The sequence below is a fragment of the Rhipicephalus microplus genome, chromosome 6 (genome assembly GCF_043290135.1).
Source record: "Rhipicephalus microplus isolate Deutch F79 chromosome 6, USDA_Rmic, whole genome shotgun sequence".
In the NCBI taxonomy this organism is placed as follows: Eukaryota; Metazoa; Arthropoda; class Arachnida; order Ixodida; family Ixodidae; genus Rhipicephalus; species Rhipicephalus microplus.
Genome location: NC_134705.1, coordinates 103,543,311 through 103,563,531, shown reverse-complemented (window position 1 = coordinate 103,563,531; position 20,221 = coordinate 103,543,311). Strand labels below are relative to the sequence as shown.

The window sequence follows — 20,221 nt, the reverse complement described above, 5'->3', positions numbered from 1 at the left end:
ATGGTCGACAGGTTGCACATATCCCAACGTTTCACCACGAAGTAAGCCAATGGGGTAGTTGCAGTGGTTGGTAACCAGCATTACGGTTAAACCAGACGCAATTGTAAGAACGGCAAATGAGAGAACGATGCCCTTGCGTTCAGTAAAAACAGGAGATGGCGTAAACACCACCGTGGCGTCAGGTTGCGCCACACATGAAAGGCTTATAGGGACCGAAGCTTCCGGGGGCAAGGTGATGTCGTCGTCAGCGATGAGTTTGCAGAGCCGAGGCGACTGGTCGGGTGGTGGAAATTCATATGTTGGCACAAGGGACACTTCGGCACGGGAACAATCGATGACGTGATAAGAAATCCCAACCGAGGATAAGGTCATGAGAGCAAGATGGAAGAACAAAAAACTGTACGACGTACAAAACGTCTTGGATGACGACGCGCGCCGTACACAGAGCCGAGGGATGAATGCGTTGCGCGCTAGCCGTGGACAGCACCATGCCACAGAGAGATGTGGTCACTTTCTTCAGTTTCCGACAAAATTTGGCGTCCATCACAGAAACGGCGGCCCCGGTATCAATTAACGCTAATGTGGCGACTCCCTCAACATCGACATCAACAACATTTTGTGGCGAAAACGGAGGCCTTGGGAATTGCGCACAAGGTGCAGTTCTTGCCTCCGGAACTGCACTGATTAGTTTCCCTCCTCAGGAGGTGGTCGACGACGCATAGGCGATGGCGATCGGCGACGAGGGGATGGGAAACGAGCAGTCGATGGGCGGCGATCCGAGTCTGAGTGCCTCTGTTCATATGCAGATGCGCTGGCCTGCTGCGGCACGTAGGCAGCAGTTCCGAAGTATGCGTTTGCAGGTGTGGGGCGACGGCGGCAGAAGCGTGCAATGTGGCCAGCGATGCCACAGGCGAAGCCGATAGGACGGTTGTCATTGGTGCGCCACTCATTAGATCGACGGAAAAAGCGAGGTGAGGGCCTGTAAACTGGAGGCGAGGCCGGAGGAGGTGGAGCTGATAAGGCGACTGGATGTGGTGGGGGCCGCGCGACCACAGCTGCGTAGCTGAGAGGTGAAGGTGGTGCGTAGCCGACAGCTGAGAAATTAGGTGCCTTTCTCCTCTTCTAACCACTACCCCGCACCTCCAGCAAATGTGATGACGTTTATTGAACCGGAGAAGTCGTAAAGATGTCGCAACGAAAAATGGCCGTACGACAAGCCTCGCAAAGGCGGCCTAGGTTCTCGTGCAATGAGAGCACGGGGTTTTTCCTTCTCTTTGGAAGGCGCATACACGTTAGTGCGTATGCTCCACTACAGAATGATCAAATTGTGTTGAGATAGATTGCGGTCAAAACATGTTTTTATCTCTATCTATACCTGTTTTGGTATGAAATCTGCTATGAAACATTTTCAATCTTAACTTTTTCCTCCACACTTCCAGAGTTTCCCACCCTAAACTCTCTTTAGCAAGGGATACGTTGATGCGGCTTCAATATTTGTTGCGAACAAACCTTACAGTAAATTTTGTACCCTTTCTAGTGCCTTAATGTCCTGCTTCAACCACGGATCGCAAGATGTGCAAGCATACTCTATTATAGGCCGGACGTTAATTTGATACAGTAGCTCTTTTGTTTCGATCGGAAAGTGTCTTGGGTTCTACGCAGGAAGCCACTATTTCACAGGCTTTAGCTGGTAAATATCGGATGTTACAAGCCCAAGAGAAATTTTCTGTAAATAATACCCCTAAATACTTGATTTCTCTCATTGACGTTAAGTGGTAGCCAATCATGTTATAAGCAAACTTCTATTTATCTGCTTTCTTGTAAATGACGTCTTTACCATCATGTGGTAGACGTCATGTGGTATGTGTTTCGAACATCAAGAATAACACGATTTCTCCAGATTAAAATGCTTAGTGTTACAGTATTCATCAAGTTGCAAAATACACATGAATTCAAGCTCACGCAACACATGTTATGAGGTAAGAAATGCATAACATGTCATAGTGACAATTCTATGCTTCGCTTCAAGTTCTAATTCATTTGCTTATATATATAACACACTTACCCCTCTTGGACTACCAGGCAATGTTGTAGGAGATAAAGGAGGTGGAGTCTGAAAAATAATACCATACAGAAATTGTTATTCGCGTACACAACTGCACGTTACCTTTACTGTACCCTTTTAGCCCCGGTATTTACACAGTTGTAGTAAATATTTACTAATATTCACTTCTGGAGCCAGGAAGATGTGGAAGTTCAAAGGACTCAGTTTTTCTTTTAGATTCATTAATTACTGAAACCAGCAGCGAACAATCCTACGGATAATATTGGGGGTATCATGAGTAGTTAAGGTACCTAACATAAAGAAAAAACGTGTACCTTAACAGAACTTGCCATGGGCAAGGACCAAACATGTGACCTTCAAATACACAGGCTATACCAAGCTGGCAGCTTGCGTTCAACAACGGTGTATGTTGAAAGCATAAATATTACAGGTAATATTACGCTGCTGAAAGATTATTCAGTAGCATCGGGTGGTATTGTTGCTGTGTGTCAAATTTTGAAAACTGCGATGCGATCAGCCTTCCTTAGGAACGGCTAACTAAATTTTAAAGATGACTGCCAGTTGGGCGTGTTGGTAATAGTTCATGATAAGACAAGCGCAAAAAATGACACATTTGGCGTGGCAAGCGCAAAAAATGACAAAAATGAAAGCGCTTGTCTGTGTCCTCTCTGAGTGTGTGTATTTTTTGCGCTTGTCTCATCATAAATTTTAAACACACGCGATGTCTTAGTTGTTAATTATTTTTTCACTGCCCAACAAGTTATTGACCATAAGCACGCGTTTCCTGAGCCATTCGGCGGTCCTAAGTAGTGTCGATCATTATCGTGAGGTTGCCTTCCTCTTCTTCACATGTGCCAATGAACTTCAAGTCGGGCTAGTTGGTGTTGTTCGCAGACATCAAACGTTTTAGCGCTGACGGGAAAAGAGGACAGAGCTAGATAATCAGAAAAGAAGACAGTGCACTGGGCGATTGCTTCTTTCATTGTCTTTGTTCTTTTTTTTCAGCTACTTCTTCCTTTTTTATGTTCGCCCTAAAACTAAGACGTCTTCAGTGTTCTTGCGCCGATGAATAGCACAACGCAGAAATGAGGTATAAATGGTGAATTCACGTTCGAGAACACTCAGGGAGAGGTGATAGATGTACGACTTTACCTCTACTGCTTTGCTCCTTTGAAACAGGAGCCGGCCGAATTTTTAGGTGGTGGAGCATTTTTGCGTAAAGTTGATACAGCGGAGGCTGCAACACCAATTGAAAAGGGAGGAGGGGGGGGGCTTTTCTACAAGTAGAAAAAGAGTTTAATGAAGTGACATGTGATACAAAAGTGGGATAACCTATTGTTCGTTTTGTTTATTATACGTAATTCATAAGGTTCCAAATTGAAAAAAGAAACCTAATATGCAAGCGAAAACAATATTTAAGCTGAAAGCTACTGTTATGGTCTTCATACGGGAAGTAAGAAGGAAGAGGCCGTTCTGATGTCTCACTCGGAGACATACCAAACTGCTCCGCGGGTCGCAGGTAACTGACCCCACGTCTAGAGCGCTGTCGCACTTAATCTTATAGAAATAAATTCACCTTGTTTGCCTATAAAGTTATGCTGCTGATGACATCTCTTGTAGAGCGCCATATGGTTACGAATTCCGCGGGACATTCGCGGTTCTTGGTGCGCCGATTGCAAGAAGCGTAATTATACTCCACGAAATTAGGCTGATTTTATGGAGTTCCCGAATTGGCAGTATTTCCATTAGCTCTATGCTCAAAGATATAGTAACACTGTGAAAGACAAGAGGTTCCACTATGTATAAAGGGGCAGGGGGAGGCTGGAACAGTTAGGCTGAATAATACAAAAAAATGTGCTCGCAGTGTTGAAGGAAGAAACACGGGTGACGCAGCTGCTCGCTGAAGTTCCATTTGTCTCAATTGAAGGTTTCGTCGAACATTTCTTACCAGAAATCCACGACTTTGCTAATCAACGTAAGGCCACTTGCTACTTACGTTAGTCCATCAAAGACGTATCAAGGGACACAGCTACTGATATTATTATTGTGGTTTCATTGGTATCCCGTGATCTGATTGAAAAAGATAGCCCGTGATGTGCACATGCACCGGTGTGAGGCTGTTTTCTTCATGGGATGGTCTTGATTTCCGGCTTGAAAGGTATTCGAATTATGAAAAAAAAAACTAGCCGACCCGCGAGTTGTTCAGCGTTTGTGTCAGTATTGACTCAGCAAGTCGACCCTGAACATTTCGTCATTTATTATTTCCAATATGTTCCGCAAAATAAAAATTTCAGACGCGAATGTATTATTACAGGTGGACTCCTAGCGTTTGAAGGAACGCAAATATATTGATGCACACTCTTCGATTGCGATTGCAAGTGAATGGACACTCTTGGCCGAATTAGCCGCCAGCGTCGGCGTAGACGTTGATGTGGGAGTTGCCGCCACTTACCGTGTATATATACGCGTCTATATACATGCAACGCAACAAAGAAAAGACTCATGAAAGAGACAATGGCGCGGTGCATCGTACGCAGAACCTCTGAGTCATGAATGCGAGGCGTTAACCACTGAGCCACGAAGCAGCACGGCCTTCAATGTTCAAATGGCAAACTGCCTATATCTACCATTTACCGCTGGTGGGGCATCTTCGGAGGGGGGGGGGCACTATGTTTTCTGCATTACCACTAGATGACGCAAAAAGTGCACGGCAGCGTGCACTCTCATCTGCCATGTGCAATTTGCCCCGAAGGGAGGCGAATGTGGACGCTTGTCATCTGCCATGTGCTATTTGTCCCGAAGAGACGCGAAGGTGAACGTTCGTTGAGGCGCCCTATCTTGCGAAGGGGAGGATCGTACGTCTTGGTTGGCTTGTGGCTTTTACCAGAACGATTCTGTTGACATTACCGGGCGCAAAAAGGTCTCTGAAATTGTCGCACAGTCTCTATTGGCGAAAGGAGCGCCATTTCAAGACACAGGGAAGTAACAACTGAAACGCTTATTCGCGTTCCTCTGTACCTGTGAGTACGTTTAGTACGTTGTTCGTGCGTGAGAAACGGGGGGCACGTTTCGATGTGCTTGACATTTTTCGCATGACCTTCTCAGCTTCCCATTTGTTGCTATCTCGTTTATTTCTTCGCCTTTTTGTTAAAGCTGTGACTTTTAACTAGAATAAGTGATAACTGGTAATTAGGCAACCACTGCTTGCGTGGGCGGTGCAATATACATGTGATGTCAGTACAAAACACTTTTTCCTTCTAGGATATTCATATAGAAAAAAGAACGCTACGTTGGGCTATTCACTAATGTCATGACGTAAAACAGGCCGTCGAACGCGCATTAACCTTCGAGGCGTGATCTCGTCTTGGCTGGCATGGCATGCTCCACGTTAACCTCTAAACTCGTCAGCTGCTTGTCGGAGCGTGTTAAGCTTGACTCTTGAGCAGGTTTACCTGGACATGGCTTTCTGAATTCATCGGCTGGTTCTGGAGTCCCCGACTACATCTGGAGTCATGCTCCCGTCAGTGAAAGCGCGGTGTGAGAGCCCACTAGTACGTTTTTTTTTGCTTGAGACATTGTCCAGGCGCTCATCAGTTGGTTACTATGGTTTCTCAGAAGTCTTTTGCCGTTATCGTATTTGACCCCAATGTAAACGGGAGCCTTGGGGTCACTGAGTCAGTTTCTCTGACATCGCTGGCATTAACGTACATACTTTTCAACTTGGTAAGTATATTTAGCTTCTGTTCCTATAGTACTTGTTTTGTTGTGTTTTCGGAACCTTTCATGCAAATTTACCGGAGTCTGAAATTTGTGGTACGACGGAAATTCAGTCTTCATCACCTTTTATGATGAAGCTGTTGTGTAGTTGAGCCTAATACCAATCACTCAGTATCTAGCCTCTAACCATAGCCAATATACTGCCTTTTTTGATCAGCTTGGTGATATCCGCTACTTTAACGGTACACTGCTGACAGCTTTCGATTCAATCACGTCTAAAGGTGGCTGTGGTTCGTCTTCGTACCTGGGGGCTCAAAGCCCCTACTCGTACAGGGTATGCATCACAGCACGTCATCAAGGGACGCATGGGCCATACGAAACAAGCACGGCATACGAGATAGAACCTCTATCTCAGATGCCATAGGCACTAACGAGCTTCTTCAAAGGTCGTTAGTGCTCACTTTGTCACTCCTTTCGTGGTCGTGATTTAAAAGCCCGTAGACAGCTTCCTCCGCTTTGGGTCCTTCCCTTGAAAAAACTGCTTTAGAGCTTCAGTAGCCCTGATAAGACCTCTATATCCTTCTTCGTGGTCATAGTGCTTGAAGAAATGTGTCAGTCTCTCTTTCGTTCTATTGGATCCCTGCGTTATCCGTACAATGTCTCAAGAAGTCAATGCCCACCTGACTGAACTTCCACTACTTTGTCAATTCCTTACTGTGTTCTTTGAAAACACGACAACCAAGCCTCTTGCCTTTCTGTGTGCTCTGCTATGTTACGCCTAAGTATCAGGACATCATCAAGATAGGCCTTACTGCCCGGGATTCCTTCCAACAGCAAGTCGGTGACTCTATAAGACACCCACGACGTGAGACAAGTTCCGAATGGCAGTAGACTCAACTTGTGTACCTCCGTAATAGCGTTTACTGTGGTGACTTCGGCTGACACAATATCGAAAAATAAGCTTTATTCAGCTTCAGCTAGTTAGCGCTCAGTAAATATGTTGCCCTACACGAGAGTCGATAACATTTTAGCGGTAGTGGTCGAAGAACTCTCGCTAATTTTAATGCTTTGTTTACCCTATTTACCGTGAAGACGTTAACTACCGCCTTTTTTCCACACCATGACGAGCGGAGTTGCCTAGTTGGAATACTCGACTAGTTTTTAGACGACCCGTTGCATCGAGTGGTTCACCGCCTCAGCCAAATTGTCTCTTAGTGCTGATAGAGCTGCTAAAAATTTAGTATTGTTTGTTTTGTATCATATTTCAATGCTCTGTGCACTCGTGCTGAACTTCAGCCAAAAAGGACACTGCGGAATGCCTCAGAGTATCATAAAATTATGTCTTCTGATGCTGAATTTTATGCCGTCCAATGTTCAAAGCCCTAAACCTGTTCCACTCAAGCAAACAGTCGCGTCTTTTCTTGACTAACAACAAAGACAGCTTTGCCATCCAGCCCACATCTTCCACTGCAGCTGTTGCGCTACCAACAACAGGCAACGTCTTTTTTGATCTCGTTAAGAACATTTTGCTTAATTCTCAATTCTACGCGTCACTTTTTTTTGCTTTCATTTGGTTGATCAAGAAGTTGCTTCACTCGCAATAGAGCATGACGCTCGTGAATCAATTTCCATGGGTAAATTCTGTGCTTGAAGCCCTACTCGTGCTAATAGTTTTTCTCCTTGGGCTTGCACTTGGCAAAGCGAAATTGACTTCGTAATTTTGCCGGTGCCCTTATTTTCACCCTCTGTTTTCTTTTGCTCGTGTGCATTCTTTCTTTGAAACTTTTTAACTTCGTCTTTTGAACAACACTTTCGCAGTGTGTGTGATTTCTTCGTTTTGTACTTGAAGCATGCTACCTTTCTAGAACTGGCTAAATGCAGTCGTGCATATCATTGCAGCGATAGCATTTCGAATTTTCTTGCGTAGTGTCCATTTTTCTGCGAAACGCTTGAACTAGCCAAGGCTGTCTTTTGTCTTCACTTGTTCCTGGTTACGTATGTATATCTCCTGCTTTGCTGTAGCTTCAGCTGTAACGTTCATATTTTACGCGATCACGAACGCAAGGTTGTGCTCGACAACAAGGCAATGCTGAACTTCTTTGTCCTTGATGCCACAGACGAAACGCTTCTGCAAGATTATGTCTTGCGGTAACTGCTTGTCAATGAAACCACAGTCTTGAGTTTTCTTTCGCAAAGACATGAGATACCCTGCCACCTGTTCATCAGTCACCTGCTTTCTTGTATACAACAAAAACTTCGCATGTAATTGAGAAGGCCTCTGAAGCAGGTGCTTCAAACACACATCTTTATTTAGTCGAGCTCGCCTTGGTCCAAATGGTTGCTTCACCAGAGTAAAGATGAGTCCGTATACGGCTTCGCCCGACTAGGCACAACTGCTTTTTCTATATCACCTTGTTGGTGACGCAAAGCAGCAATATAGAAAATTAGCAGGACCCCCAGTGCGAAAAGGAACGTGCATTTATTGACGCACACTCATTTTATGGTATCAGGGATCACTAGCGGTAGGCCACCTTGGTTTACGTTACAAAAACCGAGAAAGAAACCTGTGACATCAGTACACAACAACGAGAAAATAGCATTCGCTAAACAATGAGGAGCACCGTCGCTAGTCACCAGTCATTTGACAAATGATCGTCTTTTGAATTAGCGTAATCGAGCATACTAAGCTTGAGACTGGGGATTCCCTGAGCTCCGGAGTTTTCCTACTGGAAAAGGTTGACGCTTGAACAATCTAGCGGGGGTTCATTCCAAAATGTTAACAACGCATATAATGTAAGGGAAGGAAGACAGAACTGAAGTGAAGGGTGCAAAATGTCGAAGTACAAAGAAGTATGTGACACGATAAAGCAATGAGAGCGGCAACTCTCGATTCCTGCTTATATTTCTTTGTTGTCTTGTGCCCTCCCCCGTCATGGTTTATATGCCTTTCATATCCAACTAAAACGGCCTCGCCGAGGTGGTCTAGTGACTAAGGTACTCAGCTGCTGACCCACCGGTCGCGAGATTCGTCCATGAGAATTTGCTAATACCCGGACCGAAGGTCAATGGTGTAGAAGTGGTGGGAGTCTCGGGATTAGCCAAGTGCATTATTTGTACTGGGCATCGGATATACATCCTTTTGAGTAATCTTGTTCAGCGCGTGGTAATCAACAAAAAATTGCACGCATCCGTTCTTCTTTTGTACCAACACAACGGGTGATTACGAAGAGCTGTCAGATGGTCGCATGATGTTTCTTTTCAGCATATTGGTCACGTTCTTTTAGATGATTTTGCGCTCGGCCAAGGAGACTTGGTACGGACGACTTCATACAAAAGTCTGACCTTCAGTGTTGATGCGATGAAGAGCAACTGTGGTCTGTCCTAGTTCCAAAGCATTAGCTTCCAAGGAGGCCTGGTGTTTTGCTAGCGAATTCAGGAATGCGTCACCTTGAGAAGCAGAAATGTCAGGATTTATCCCGGGAGCAAAGAAGGAGGATGTAACAGGCTGGCCCTGTTCTGTCGGAGGTGGCAAGGCGTCAAGAGAGACCATAGATACAGGTTGGGTATTGTCACGGTATGATGACATCCGGCTAAGTGTGTTCGAATCAAACGGGCTGAACACATCAAGGGGACACGGGGTGTGGCACAAAAACACCTTTTATTACACACTCAAACAGATAGAGTACGCACAGAAGACTAACAATTTGTATTGTTAGAAAGTTGATTGGCGGACACTTGGTGATGATACATGATAGCGACAATTCATGCTGGGACCAACTCTCTGCACGAGCTGCTCTTTACAAAAAAAAATGACCCACTAGAATACGCTGGATATGACGACCCACTGTTTAACGGCTTCACCGCACTATAGGACTGATCTGTCCAAGATTTCTCATTTACAGAGTAAAGCTTTGAGGATTATAACTTTTATTCACTGGAATGACTCCACTACGCCTATCCACACTAGTCTCGGCATTCTCCCTACCTATCACTCCATATCTCTGAAATTATGTATGGTCATATTTCGCGTGCGTCAACATGATATTGAAATAAAGAGCCTTCCATCCCGCTTTCTTTTAAATCCAAATTCGACCAGATTTTTCTTACAACATAGTTTACTCTTGCCGGTGGTGCACTCAAACTATGGTAAACAGACAGCATTGTTATCTGGTATTTACCTCTGGAACTCACTACCTACCTCATTAAAATGTGCCGCTATATGGTATCATTTAAAGCACAATTAAAGAAACATTTACTTCAACATCTTTCCTAACATTTCATGATACAATCTTTCACGTTTGCCTGGCTCATAATTCTTTTTGTTTGTTTCATTTTCATTTTTATTGTTCATTTTATTGGCAACTGTCTTTTCGCAATTGTGAATTGTTTTTCGGCTTGTTAACTTAGAATTCGCGTCGATTTGTCTCTGAGTGCATTATTGTATAGGTTTCTGTATTATTGTTGCATTTTATGTTCCTGAATTATCTTTGTTTTTGCTCGTGTTTTTTTCGCTTTCCGTGTTTCGAATATGCTTTTCTTTTGCTCGAAATTTGCCTGCTCTGTATTAAAATCAACACAATATCGCTACGAGGTCTCCCTTACTGTGTTTACTTCGGGACCTCCTTCTGTAATACTTATGAACCGTGTCACTTGTACTTTCATGATGTCATAATAAACTTCAGTAAACAAAAAAACCAATTCAGTCTCCTAAAACACAACAGTTGGCACGTCCCTTTAAGACGAAGTCCTAGGCGTGTCCTTATATTCACATTCGGCAGTTAACGTCTCTCGGACGAACGGGATGTAGGGTGTCGGGAGCTTACGATGAGTATCAGTCGCGCCGACACCCGAGTGTAGCTCACTGCACGCGTCCGTGCTAGTTGTTCCGGCTGAACTGGAAAGGGCCACCGTAAACGCTCCGAAGGTTGTGAATGTCGTTCTCATGCAGTTGTCGAACTAGTACCAACGGCTACCACGGGCACATTCCAGGCCCCACTGATCCGTGCGCTGTCGACGTGGCGGACAGGTGTCTACAAGCCCGGGTTCACTGAAGGTCGCGACGTGAAGCTGACCGGTTCCGCCGGTGCTCTGCACCACCTGTCAGCTGGGCGACCGAAGCCACAAAGACAGTAGCTCGCTTAGATACAAACTCAGGCGACTTCCAACGTATTGTTGTCCTCAGGCAGAACCCAGGCTGCCTCAAACATCTGCTGTCTTCTCCGTCGTCCACACCAAGCTTCGCCCGTGCGCGCGATCGTTCACTCTCTTGTGCACGAGGGCACCTTTTTTTTCCAAACTGTTTTTTTTGTTTTCATTTGCGAGCCGTGCATTTTCCTACTTTTTCTTTTTTTTTGTCATTCATGACAATGGCTTCCTGTTTTTGAGTTTTCGGTTTCCAGAAAACTTCATTTGCAAAGGCCACCACACGAGACACCCTTTTACTACGTTTCACGGCACCGAAACTTCACTGCATCACTGCAGTTTCTTGCACTACACAACATTTTCCCACTACACCACACTTCCCTGCACGTCAACAACACTTCAGTGGACGTCTCGAATGCTTCACTGTGTTTCATTAACCTCTTAAACACTGTCGTACACAACCACCTGAATATTTAAAAGAATACCGGTGTTTTGCTCAGTTAGATATGTCATTACCCGATTCAGCTCAAGTACACTCAATTAACCAAGATCAGTCTAAAAAATATATTTTTAACTGTGTGCAGTGAAAAAAATGTCCGATATTTCTTTACAACACATCGCAAAAGACCTAAGACTCAATTTCACAACCACCTAGAATATTCACAAATAATTGATTCCATTGCTAGAAGTTGGGAATACAGACACAGCCACCGGTCATTAGCCTGAACGCTCATATTACAGCGCCCCATATTCTCTGAAAAAAGTTGCCGCTCGCTGATGAGGCAGGTACAAGGAGGACGCATTAAAGCGTGTGCGGTTATACGAGTGTGTAAAACATCGCATGAGAACATCAGAACGTTCAACAGAATTCGTAGCCACTGTGCCGCAAATCTTCGAGCCAAACACGAGGCGTTGTCTCCCCGCACACTGAGACATGAGTGTCCGAACCACGCCTTTATGTTCAAGAATACCGTCCCTTGTCTCTCCACATTTATACAGATGCATACGTTTAAACAAAGGTTCCTCAACAACTAGAGCTGCCACAGCAAAAACACCAGGCTCTTGAACGCCTAAAGAGCCATCTTCATTTTGCCATCTCATGTAATTCTCTATTTGGGAACCGAGATCAAACGTTAAGCAGTGACAAGGTTCAAGCTTTTCATGTTACAAAGCGATAGGAGCTCCCCCTATCGGAAAAAACGAATGGTGGGCATAGTGGAAACCACCACCCCCCATTATAGTGGATTAATGTAGTGGGTGAATGGTGGGAAACGCCCACCATGGCGCATGGTGGGTATGGTGGGTGCTGCAGGGCCGGCAACACTTGAGCGCGAAATGACGTCATAATCACCGTGACGAGCTGCCACAAAAAATAAAAAAGAATTCTATAAAAACGGTTTAAAAAACACCCATCCCGTAAAAAAAAAACAAGGCGCCACGGAGGATCGAACGTGCAACCTGTGGATTCCCATTCAAAGACGCTAACCACTGCGCCACTTTTTCTTCCTTTATTGTTTAACCACGGCGCCACACCAACATGACGGTGATTGCGTGTTAAATACTTAGTTGGCATACAAACTCAAGGTTCAACTTAAGTTATGTTTGTCGTGTACACAACATAGACAAGATCTACACCTGCTACTAAAAATTGCACGTTTATTAAACACAAGCGATGCGGCCTGTAACGATTGCCACTATGTTAATGGCACTAGTGCTATTTTTTTTTACAATTCACAACTTCAAGGGGAAAAAATCAAGTAGACCGGGGAGCAGCAACAGTTTACCGGCGGGGTCTGCCAAGTTTAATATCCGTTTTGCGCTTGTTCTAAAGGGTGACATCTGCTCACGCTTTATGACGCTTCTAGGCTCATTTCATAGATACACCCGCCTAATTTATTTGATTGAGCATTGGGATGCTTTTCGCATAATGTAGAGGGTGGTCGCGCCAGCGCAATGCTGTAGCTCTTTTGCTAAAGCAACAACTACATAACGGCTTGGCCAAAACGAATGCAGTGTGCCGGAAAGATTACGCTATCATAATGGTTCACCAAGCACACGAATTGCCACGTCTGAGTTCTCGTACAAAAGCTAGAGAAGTGCCGGCGAGTGCGACCGGCGGCTGTCGGTGAGAGGACACTTGATTACGTTCTCTGGGAGTGCTTTATTCGCGTCGCATTGATGTCTGTTGCTTATTGAGCGGACACCATACACAATGAAAAATGCTTCATTTAGGTTAATTGATGCCATATGGCTGCACTGTATTGTCATACTTAATCGTCGTAATCGTGTATTCTGAAACCCGGAAGCACGGATAACACAATTGTACGGGCTCGGTCAGTAGGCCTAACCTTTGGTGGAAATCATGGTGGTAGAACATGTAGTGTACAGATTTCAGCTTGTTGCACTATATAAATTGCCCGCCATTATAAGCCCACCCATCATCTGCTTACTGCTTCCCAGCATTATCGCGATGGTAGTCAGAGCTTCTCAGCTTGGTACACCATGTGGCCCACCATAACAAGCAGCACCCATCATCTGCTTAGTGCTTCCCAGCATTATCGCAATGGTGGGAAGAGTTTCTCGGCTTGGTACACCATGTAGCCCACCATGATAAGCACCACCCACCATATGCTTAGGGCTTCCCAGCATTATCGCAATGGTGGGCAGAGCGTCCCATTATTGCCCACTATCTAGCCTCTGCTTTCAACCATCATTTCCACTTTACCCATCATCTGTACACCATACAACCCAGTATGTCCCGGCATAACCACCATATTTTCCACTACGTCCCACCATAGCCATCATAATTTCCACCATGCCCACTAATATTTCCACCATGCCCACTATTATTTCCACTACGCCCACCATGGTTTCCAGTATCCACCATGGCAATTTTTCCAATAGGGGCCCGTCTCACAAATACCGCTTGTGCAATGCACATATGCGTTGGGTTTGCTATACTTGTTGTAACACTGTATATCTTTAGCTTTTGCCAGCATGAAATGTCTGTGAGCTGTCTTTTTCTAGTTCCAGCTGCTTTTTCTCATCGTGAGCCTCAACTTCAAGCTTCGTTTTGTTTTCACATGTTTCCTGTACAAAGATTTGCTCTCTAGTTTTTTTTCTGTCGTTAAAAGCAAGTAACTGCAATTACCTCTCTATGATCTCTTTTTCCCTCAAAGAACGGCTCTAGGCATGCTGATCATCTGTTCTAGCTTTCTCCGCCTGCTCTTTTGCAGTCTGCCATGCGTTAGCACGTTGTTTTTCTAATCTCTTTTGCTCCTGGCAGTAAAGCTCAATAATGGCTGCCGGAGATAAACCCGCACATTTCAAGCTGCTAGCAACCATTCAAGGCCCATCCCGCTGCTCAAGAGAGTCCAGGGCACGCCACCAAATAATGAATCCTGGGCAGGCTCGTGACTGACTTTCGAATTTCGCGGTGAGCTCCTTACCACATCTTGGCAAAGATCTAAACATCTTGTTTCACCAAGTTGACTATCGGTTTAGAACCATCTGCGTTCCCAATGAGGTCACCATACCAATCGTTATTTCAAGGCTCCAACTAAATACTTTACATGGATGTGTCACCACATGAAGGTGGCTAGTATCAGTACTTGAGCGGACAAGAAGGCAGCGTTTCGCCGACGTTATAACATGGACTGCGATGTAACATCTAAGCAGCGAATGTTTGGCGCAACGCAACGCGCAGGCGGGTATGTACGGACTTCGCATACCGAAAGCTAGACCTGATGAAGCAGTGTAATATATCCTGTAATACAAAGAAAAAAGTGCCTAGTTATCATGGCTATTCTGTCACTCATGGCAAAGAAGCACTTTTTTGATAAAACATTGAATCGGCTAGACGATATAACAAACCCTTTTCTACGCTTCGGCCAGATCAGCGATTCGGAAAAAAGCATTAAAATTTTGGCTGCTGAAGAACCCGGAACGCCATCCACAATGCCATCCGCCGAATGCCGTGTTATAGCAAAGCGTCCGCCTCGGAAGTCAATGTGCCATCGTCAACGTGCGGACAGCATAGAGTCTAGTGGCTCTTCAGGTGATGAAGTAACTGAGAGAAAGGTGAGAGAGGATACGAAAGCGAAGCCAACACCTTCGTGGCGATCGACTCATTCCGCATTGCATGTTTTTGAAACGTCGCAAGTAAATGCCTTGAAAGTTCATCAACTGTGCTTTAACTGCTCTAGAAGTGGCCGTTTCGTCACGCAGTGTCGTTTACCGCTAACTTCAAAATTTTTGAAGTGACAGGAAGATTTAGAATCTTCCAGCTCAGAGCAGCGGGAAACAAACAGCTGCTGACGCCGATGCTCGCGAGCAGTGGCCAATAATTGAGCAGGTGTCATGTGTCTCTGAAGCGGGTACTTTTTCTGTTCATGTTGCCATCAGCGGACTAGTGAGTAGAGCCATCTTGAAATTTTGAGCTGTCAAAAGCTTGGTTACGGTGCCAATCGTTGGCAAATTTGAATTATGTATAAGGCTTTCGTCCCTACGTTTGGTAGAAGCAAGCGGCTTTCAGCTACAAAATTTAGGTCAAGTCAGTGCTGTGGTTACAGTGGACGACCAAACACTGCAGCGTGACTTTGTTGTTGTTCCATAGTTACCTCACGAAAGAATACTGTCAGGTGATGACTTCTTGCCGGCTTCAATAGCCATCATTGACTGGGGCTCGGAGAGGTTCGTGATATCGGTCCCCCAAAGGCCACGCAAGGTCTACCTGGTTAGGGTGCAACCACTGCCAGCTTATTGCGTAGGTTAGTTCCTGTGGCCTGGCATCGCGTGTCGGAAGATAAAAAGCATTTAATGGTCATCGCTGGGACAAAGCTCTTGTACGACCACTATTCAGTCATAGTGTAGCCCATGGTAACAGATGCATCGTAAAATTCAGCGGAGGTTATGATCACGAACTGCTTTTCTCAAGCCATCTTGCTTCCTTATCAGATGACAATTGGCCTCATTGAAGAAGCAAGCAGAATTGAGCATATTGAACTTTCTGAAGGGGACTGCCTACAGATTCTCCAACCTTCATGCCTTCCTTCTCCTGTGGACCTTGATAAGCCACCAGCTCACCTGCCGTCGATCCGCCGCACCGTTCAATCGCAATAGGAGACATCAGCTTTAACATTGGAACAACATTATTTTCCAGTGAGCTGCAGGTCATGAAGGATTTGTTGGTGCAACATTCGGTTTGCTTTGCACAGTCAAGTACAGATGTAGGCTCCTGCACAGTTGAGTGACATGTCATTGCAACCAGAAACGCAAAGCCAATATCGCAACATCCTCGCAGATTTTCACCAGCACAGTGTGATCTTGTCAAAAGTATGATCAAGGAGCTCATTTATTCCAATATAGTGCGACCTACTCTAAGTCCTTCGGCGTCACCCTATGTACTGTACCGAAGCATAGTGGCGCCAGCTCTGTGCCAGCGTGAAAGAAGACGTTGACGTCCGTGTGTGGCTCGTGCTTGCCGAGTTCCTGCCTGTACCAGCTTGTTGCGGCTAACGTTTCTGGAGTAATAACCTGTGTTTTTACGCAACCTTGATCGTTGCATTTGGTGGAGGTGCTGGGTAACGTCCTCGAGCTCCGCAGCCGTAAGCTACCATCTCAGTCCTCAATGACCGAGCGCGTAGATCCCCACAAAATTCTTTCACGCTGCCACCTGTCATGTGTTCTGGTGTACTTCGTCTGCATGACCCACCAGTATACAACGGCACTGAAGATCAAGGTGTCGAGGACTGGCTGGCAGAGTACGAGCATGCCAGCGTGATCAACAAGTGGGATGACCCTGCGAAGCTGATTCACGTCATCTTCTACTTGACGGATTGGGCCAACTTATGGTTCACCAACCACCAAGCCGACATCTCCACCTGGTCGCTTTTCAAAGAGGCCGTCACCTCGTTTTTTGGTCGTCCAGCCATGCGTAGCTTCGCGCTGAACTGGGACTGCGGGGATGATTTCAGCGAAATGGTGAGAGCTCCACAAGATACACTGAGGATGTGATCAGCCTCTGTAGGCGAGTTGATGCCAGGACGACGGAGGCTGACAGAATAAAGAATATAATGAAAAGCATTGATGACGACGCTTTTCATATGCTTGTGGCCAAAGACCCACAGACCGTCACGGCCGTGATTCAGTTATGTCAAAGTTTCGATGAGCTGCGCAAGCAACGAGTTTTTACACGTCGCGCTAATACGCAAACAGCTGATATTTCGGCCTTGGAGTGCAAAAGCAGTGGCCCCGACTACAGCGTGTTAATGCCTCAAATTCAACAATACATCCGGGAGGAAGTTGCTCGGCAGCTATCTCTTGTCGCCACCATCAACGAGACCCCCACAACACTGGACCACTCACTTCGCCGTGCTATTCAGACGCAAGTTGCCGAGGCTCTCCCTTCGCCCGCCTCCCCAATATCAGTGGCTGCACCGCTGACTTATGCAGAAGCCGTCCGCCGACCTCCTGCCCAACCGCCGCTACCTTCATACAGTCCAGCCACCAACTACTACAAGTTACCAGTTTCAGTTTATCCGGTAAATCGGCCCATTCCACCACCTCGAGCACCTGTAAACTCTTGGCGTACTCCGGATAACCAGCCCGTCTGCTACAACTGTGGTATTTCAGGACATGTCGCGCGCTACTGTCGTCACCGTGGATTCTATTTTAATGATGTGCAGCATTCCGGCAACATACCTCGGCCATCAAAATCGCATGTGACACCTGATTCACATGACCCCCGCTTACATCGACCAGACTTCAGCCGACGTCGATCTCCTTCACCCCGTCTTCGGTCTCCATCCCCCATGCTTCGCCGTTCCAACCACGCCCAGGAGGAAAACTAACAGTCGCAGTTCCTGAGGCAAGAGCTGGTGCCACTATGCTTCGGTACATCCCGCCTTTGCTTGTAGCAAAGCGGGATGACGCCCATGTGCGTTGATTATCGATGTCTCGACGCCATCACTGAGGACGTTGTGTACCTTTTCCCAAGAAGTGAAGATGCGCAGCAGGCACTCACCGGAAGCAGATACTTTTCTGTTATGCACTTGGTGCCCGAATTTTATCAGATCGTCATGCTTCTAGATGATAAACAGACTGCCTGCGTCACGCCATGGGGTCTTTATGAATTCCTTCGGATGCCATTTGGCCCTAAATGTGCCTCATTTGCATGCCAGCGAGCCGTGGAAACGATCATTGACGGTATTAAATACGACAATGACCTTATGTATATGGATGACTGCGTAGTCATCAACCGGACATTTGAAAAACACGTTTCGCACCTTCAGACCATATTTACAAGGTTCAAAAAAGCAGCCACAGAAGTTCATGCCACAGAAGTGTTTCTTTTTCGTACTGCTATCAATTACCTTCGGCACGTTGTCACAAAAGACGGCGTATCTCGTGACCCATCGAAACTTGCAGCGGTTCAGGCTCTCCGGCCTCCTCTTAATGTACAGGAACTGCAATCATTCATCGGGCTCACATCGTACCTTAGGACGTTTATCCCGAATTACAGTGTTATCGCAGCACCTTTTCAATCACTCCTAAAGAAAAACGCTACTTTTTCTCGGGAAGAACATCTCAAGTGGCATTTGATACATTGAAGCGCGCGTTGTGCCAGCCGCCTGTTTTTAAGCTATTCTCCGAAAAACCAGAATTTGGTGTCCAAGTACACACAGGTGCATCTCGACCCAGCTTTAGAGGTTTATTGCTGCAAGAAGATGAAGAGCGACGATATTGTCCAGTGATATACTTGAGTCGACCTCTCACAGGCGCTGAGTTTAATTATTCTTCGACAGAACTGGAAGTTCTTGCAGTAAAATTGGCATTAGATGAACTACAACCATACCTGATTGGCCGAAATTTTCAAATTGTCAGCGACCACCATGCATTGTGCTGGCCCTTGCGTACAAGGAAGGAAACCAACGCCTTCTTCATTGGTGACTGATTCTGCAGGAATTTGATTTTGATGTCAACTCTAAATCAGGAGTGCCCCCATTGTTGATGATGCTGAACAAATTATTGCAGTACATATCCATCATTGCGATTCTGTGACAACATGGGTGGTGAGCAGCGCCAGGATGCATTTCGCACTGAAGTCCTGGCAAGGCTTAGGGGTGTGCTGGGCACAAAAAAGCAACAAAAATGCGTGCTAAAAGTTTATCGCGCATAATGACGTGTTGTACAAAACAGAACAATGCCCAGGCAGCAGTTGATTTCTCCTGTGTCTTCCCGCACAACAAGCTGAGGCACTCCATGAAATGCATGAAGGACGATATGGTGGCCACATGGGCACCAGGCGACAATTGGATGCCCTAAGGTCTAAGTATTACTGGCTGAAGCTCTATGCAGATGTCAGAAGGTACGTTCGTCACTGCGACCTTTGTCAGAGGATGAAAATGTTGACATCAGTGCCCTGTTGTCTATTACAGCTAATGAAAGTCCACAGCCCATTTCACACAGCTGGTATGGACATAATAGGGCCATTCAAAAGTTCAATAGTTTACAAATACATCACTGTAGGCATTGATTACCTCAGAAAGTTTGTGGTTGCAAAAGCACTCCGGAACATAGAGGCCGCAACCGTCCAGAAGTTTGTCGAACGAGCGATCATTTTAAAGCAGGGATGCCCAGCCACAATTATCACAGACCACGGTACTCAAATGATGGCGCGCTCTACTGAAGCATACTTCACACACTGGGGCCTCAGACATTCTTCCACTACCGCATATCACCCCACAGCAAATGGCTTGTGCGAAAGAGCCAAAAAAACAATCAAACAGATGACTGCTATGACTACTGCCGGGGGAGAAAAATTGGCCGTTGTCCTCTATTATATTTTATTCTGTTACACCACCGGGTACCAAGACACGGTTTGCCAAACTTCCTTCTTCCTGGTCTATGGTAGAAATTCGGTGCTACCATTATATGTTCTATACAGCCGCCGAGAGCTAGAAGAGCTCAAAACTGAATCAAACTATTTCACGGTAGTTCATAAAAGACTACATAAAGGAGCTTCCGGCCACGCACATCCCATTGGCTCAAGAAAAACAGAAGCACACTTTGACAAGCACCACAAAGACGTTGTGTTTGAAAGAGGACAACTGGTGCTCCTCAATTTTCCAACGTCCGGCGTAAAATAACTACATCGTACACCAGACCTAACCAGATAGTGAACAAACTGTATCCCGTAAACTACGAGGTCAAACTTGCGGACAATAAGGGAAGTGACATTGCGCATGTTGAAAAGTTAGGACCCTATCTGAGCCCCATTTCTCACATAGAACAACC

General features: G+C 45.7%; 1 protein-coding gene across 7 annotated transcripts in view; it reads right to left on the bottom strand.

Moving 5' to 3' along the window:
- Positions 1–20,221, bottom strand: part of LOC119183125 (uncharacterized) — a 182,753-nt gene that overhangs the window by 122,141 nt on the left and 40,391 nt on the right. For all 7 annotated transcript variants that reach the window (XM_075866328.1, XM_075866329.1, XM_075866333.1 and 4 more), the window contains exon 6: positions 2,066–2,113. In XM_075866328.1, coding sequence (XP_075722443.1) covers positions 2,066–2,113 — 48 coding nt within the window. The remainder of the gene's footprint in view (positions 1–2,065; positions 2,114–20,221) is intronic.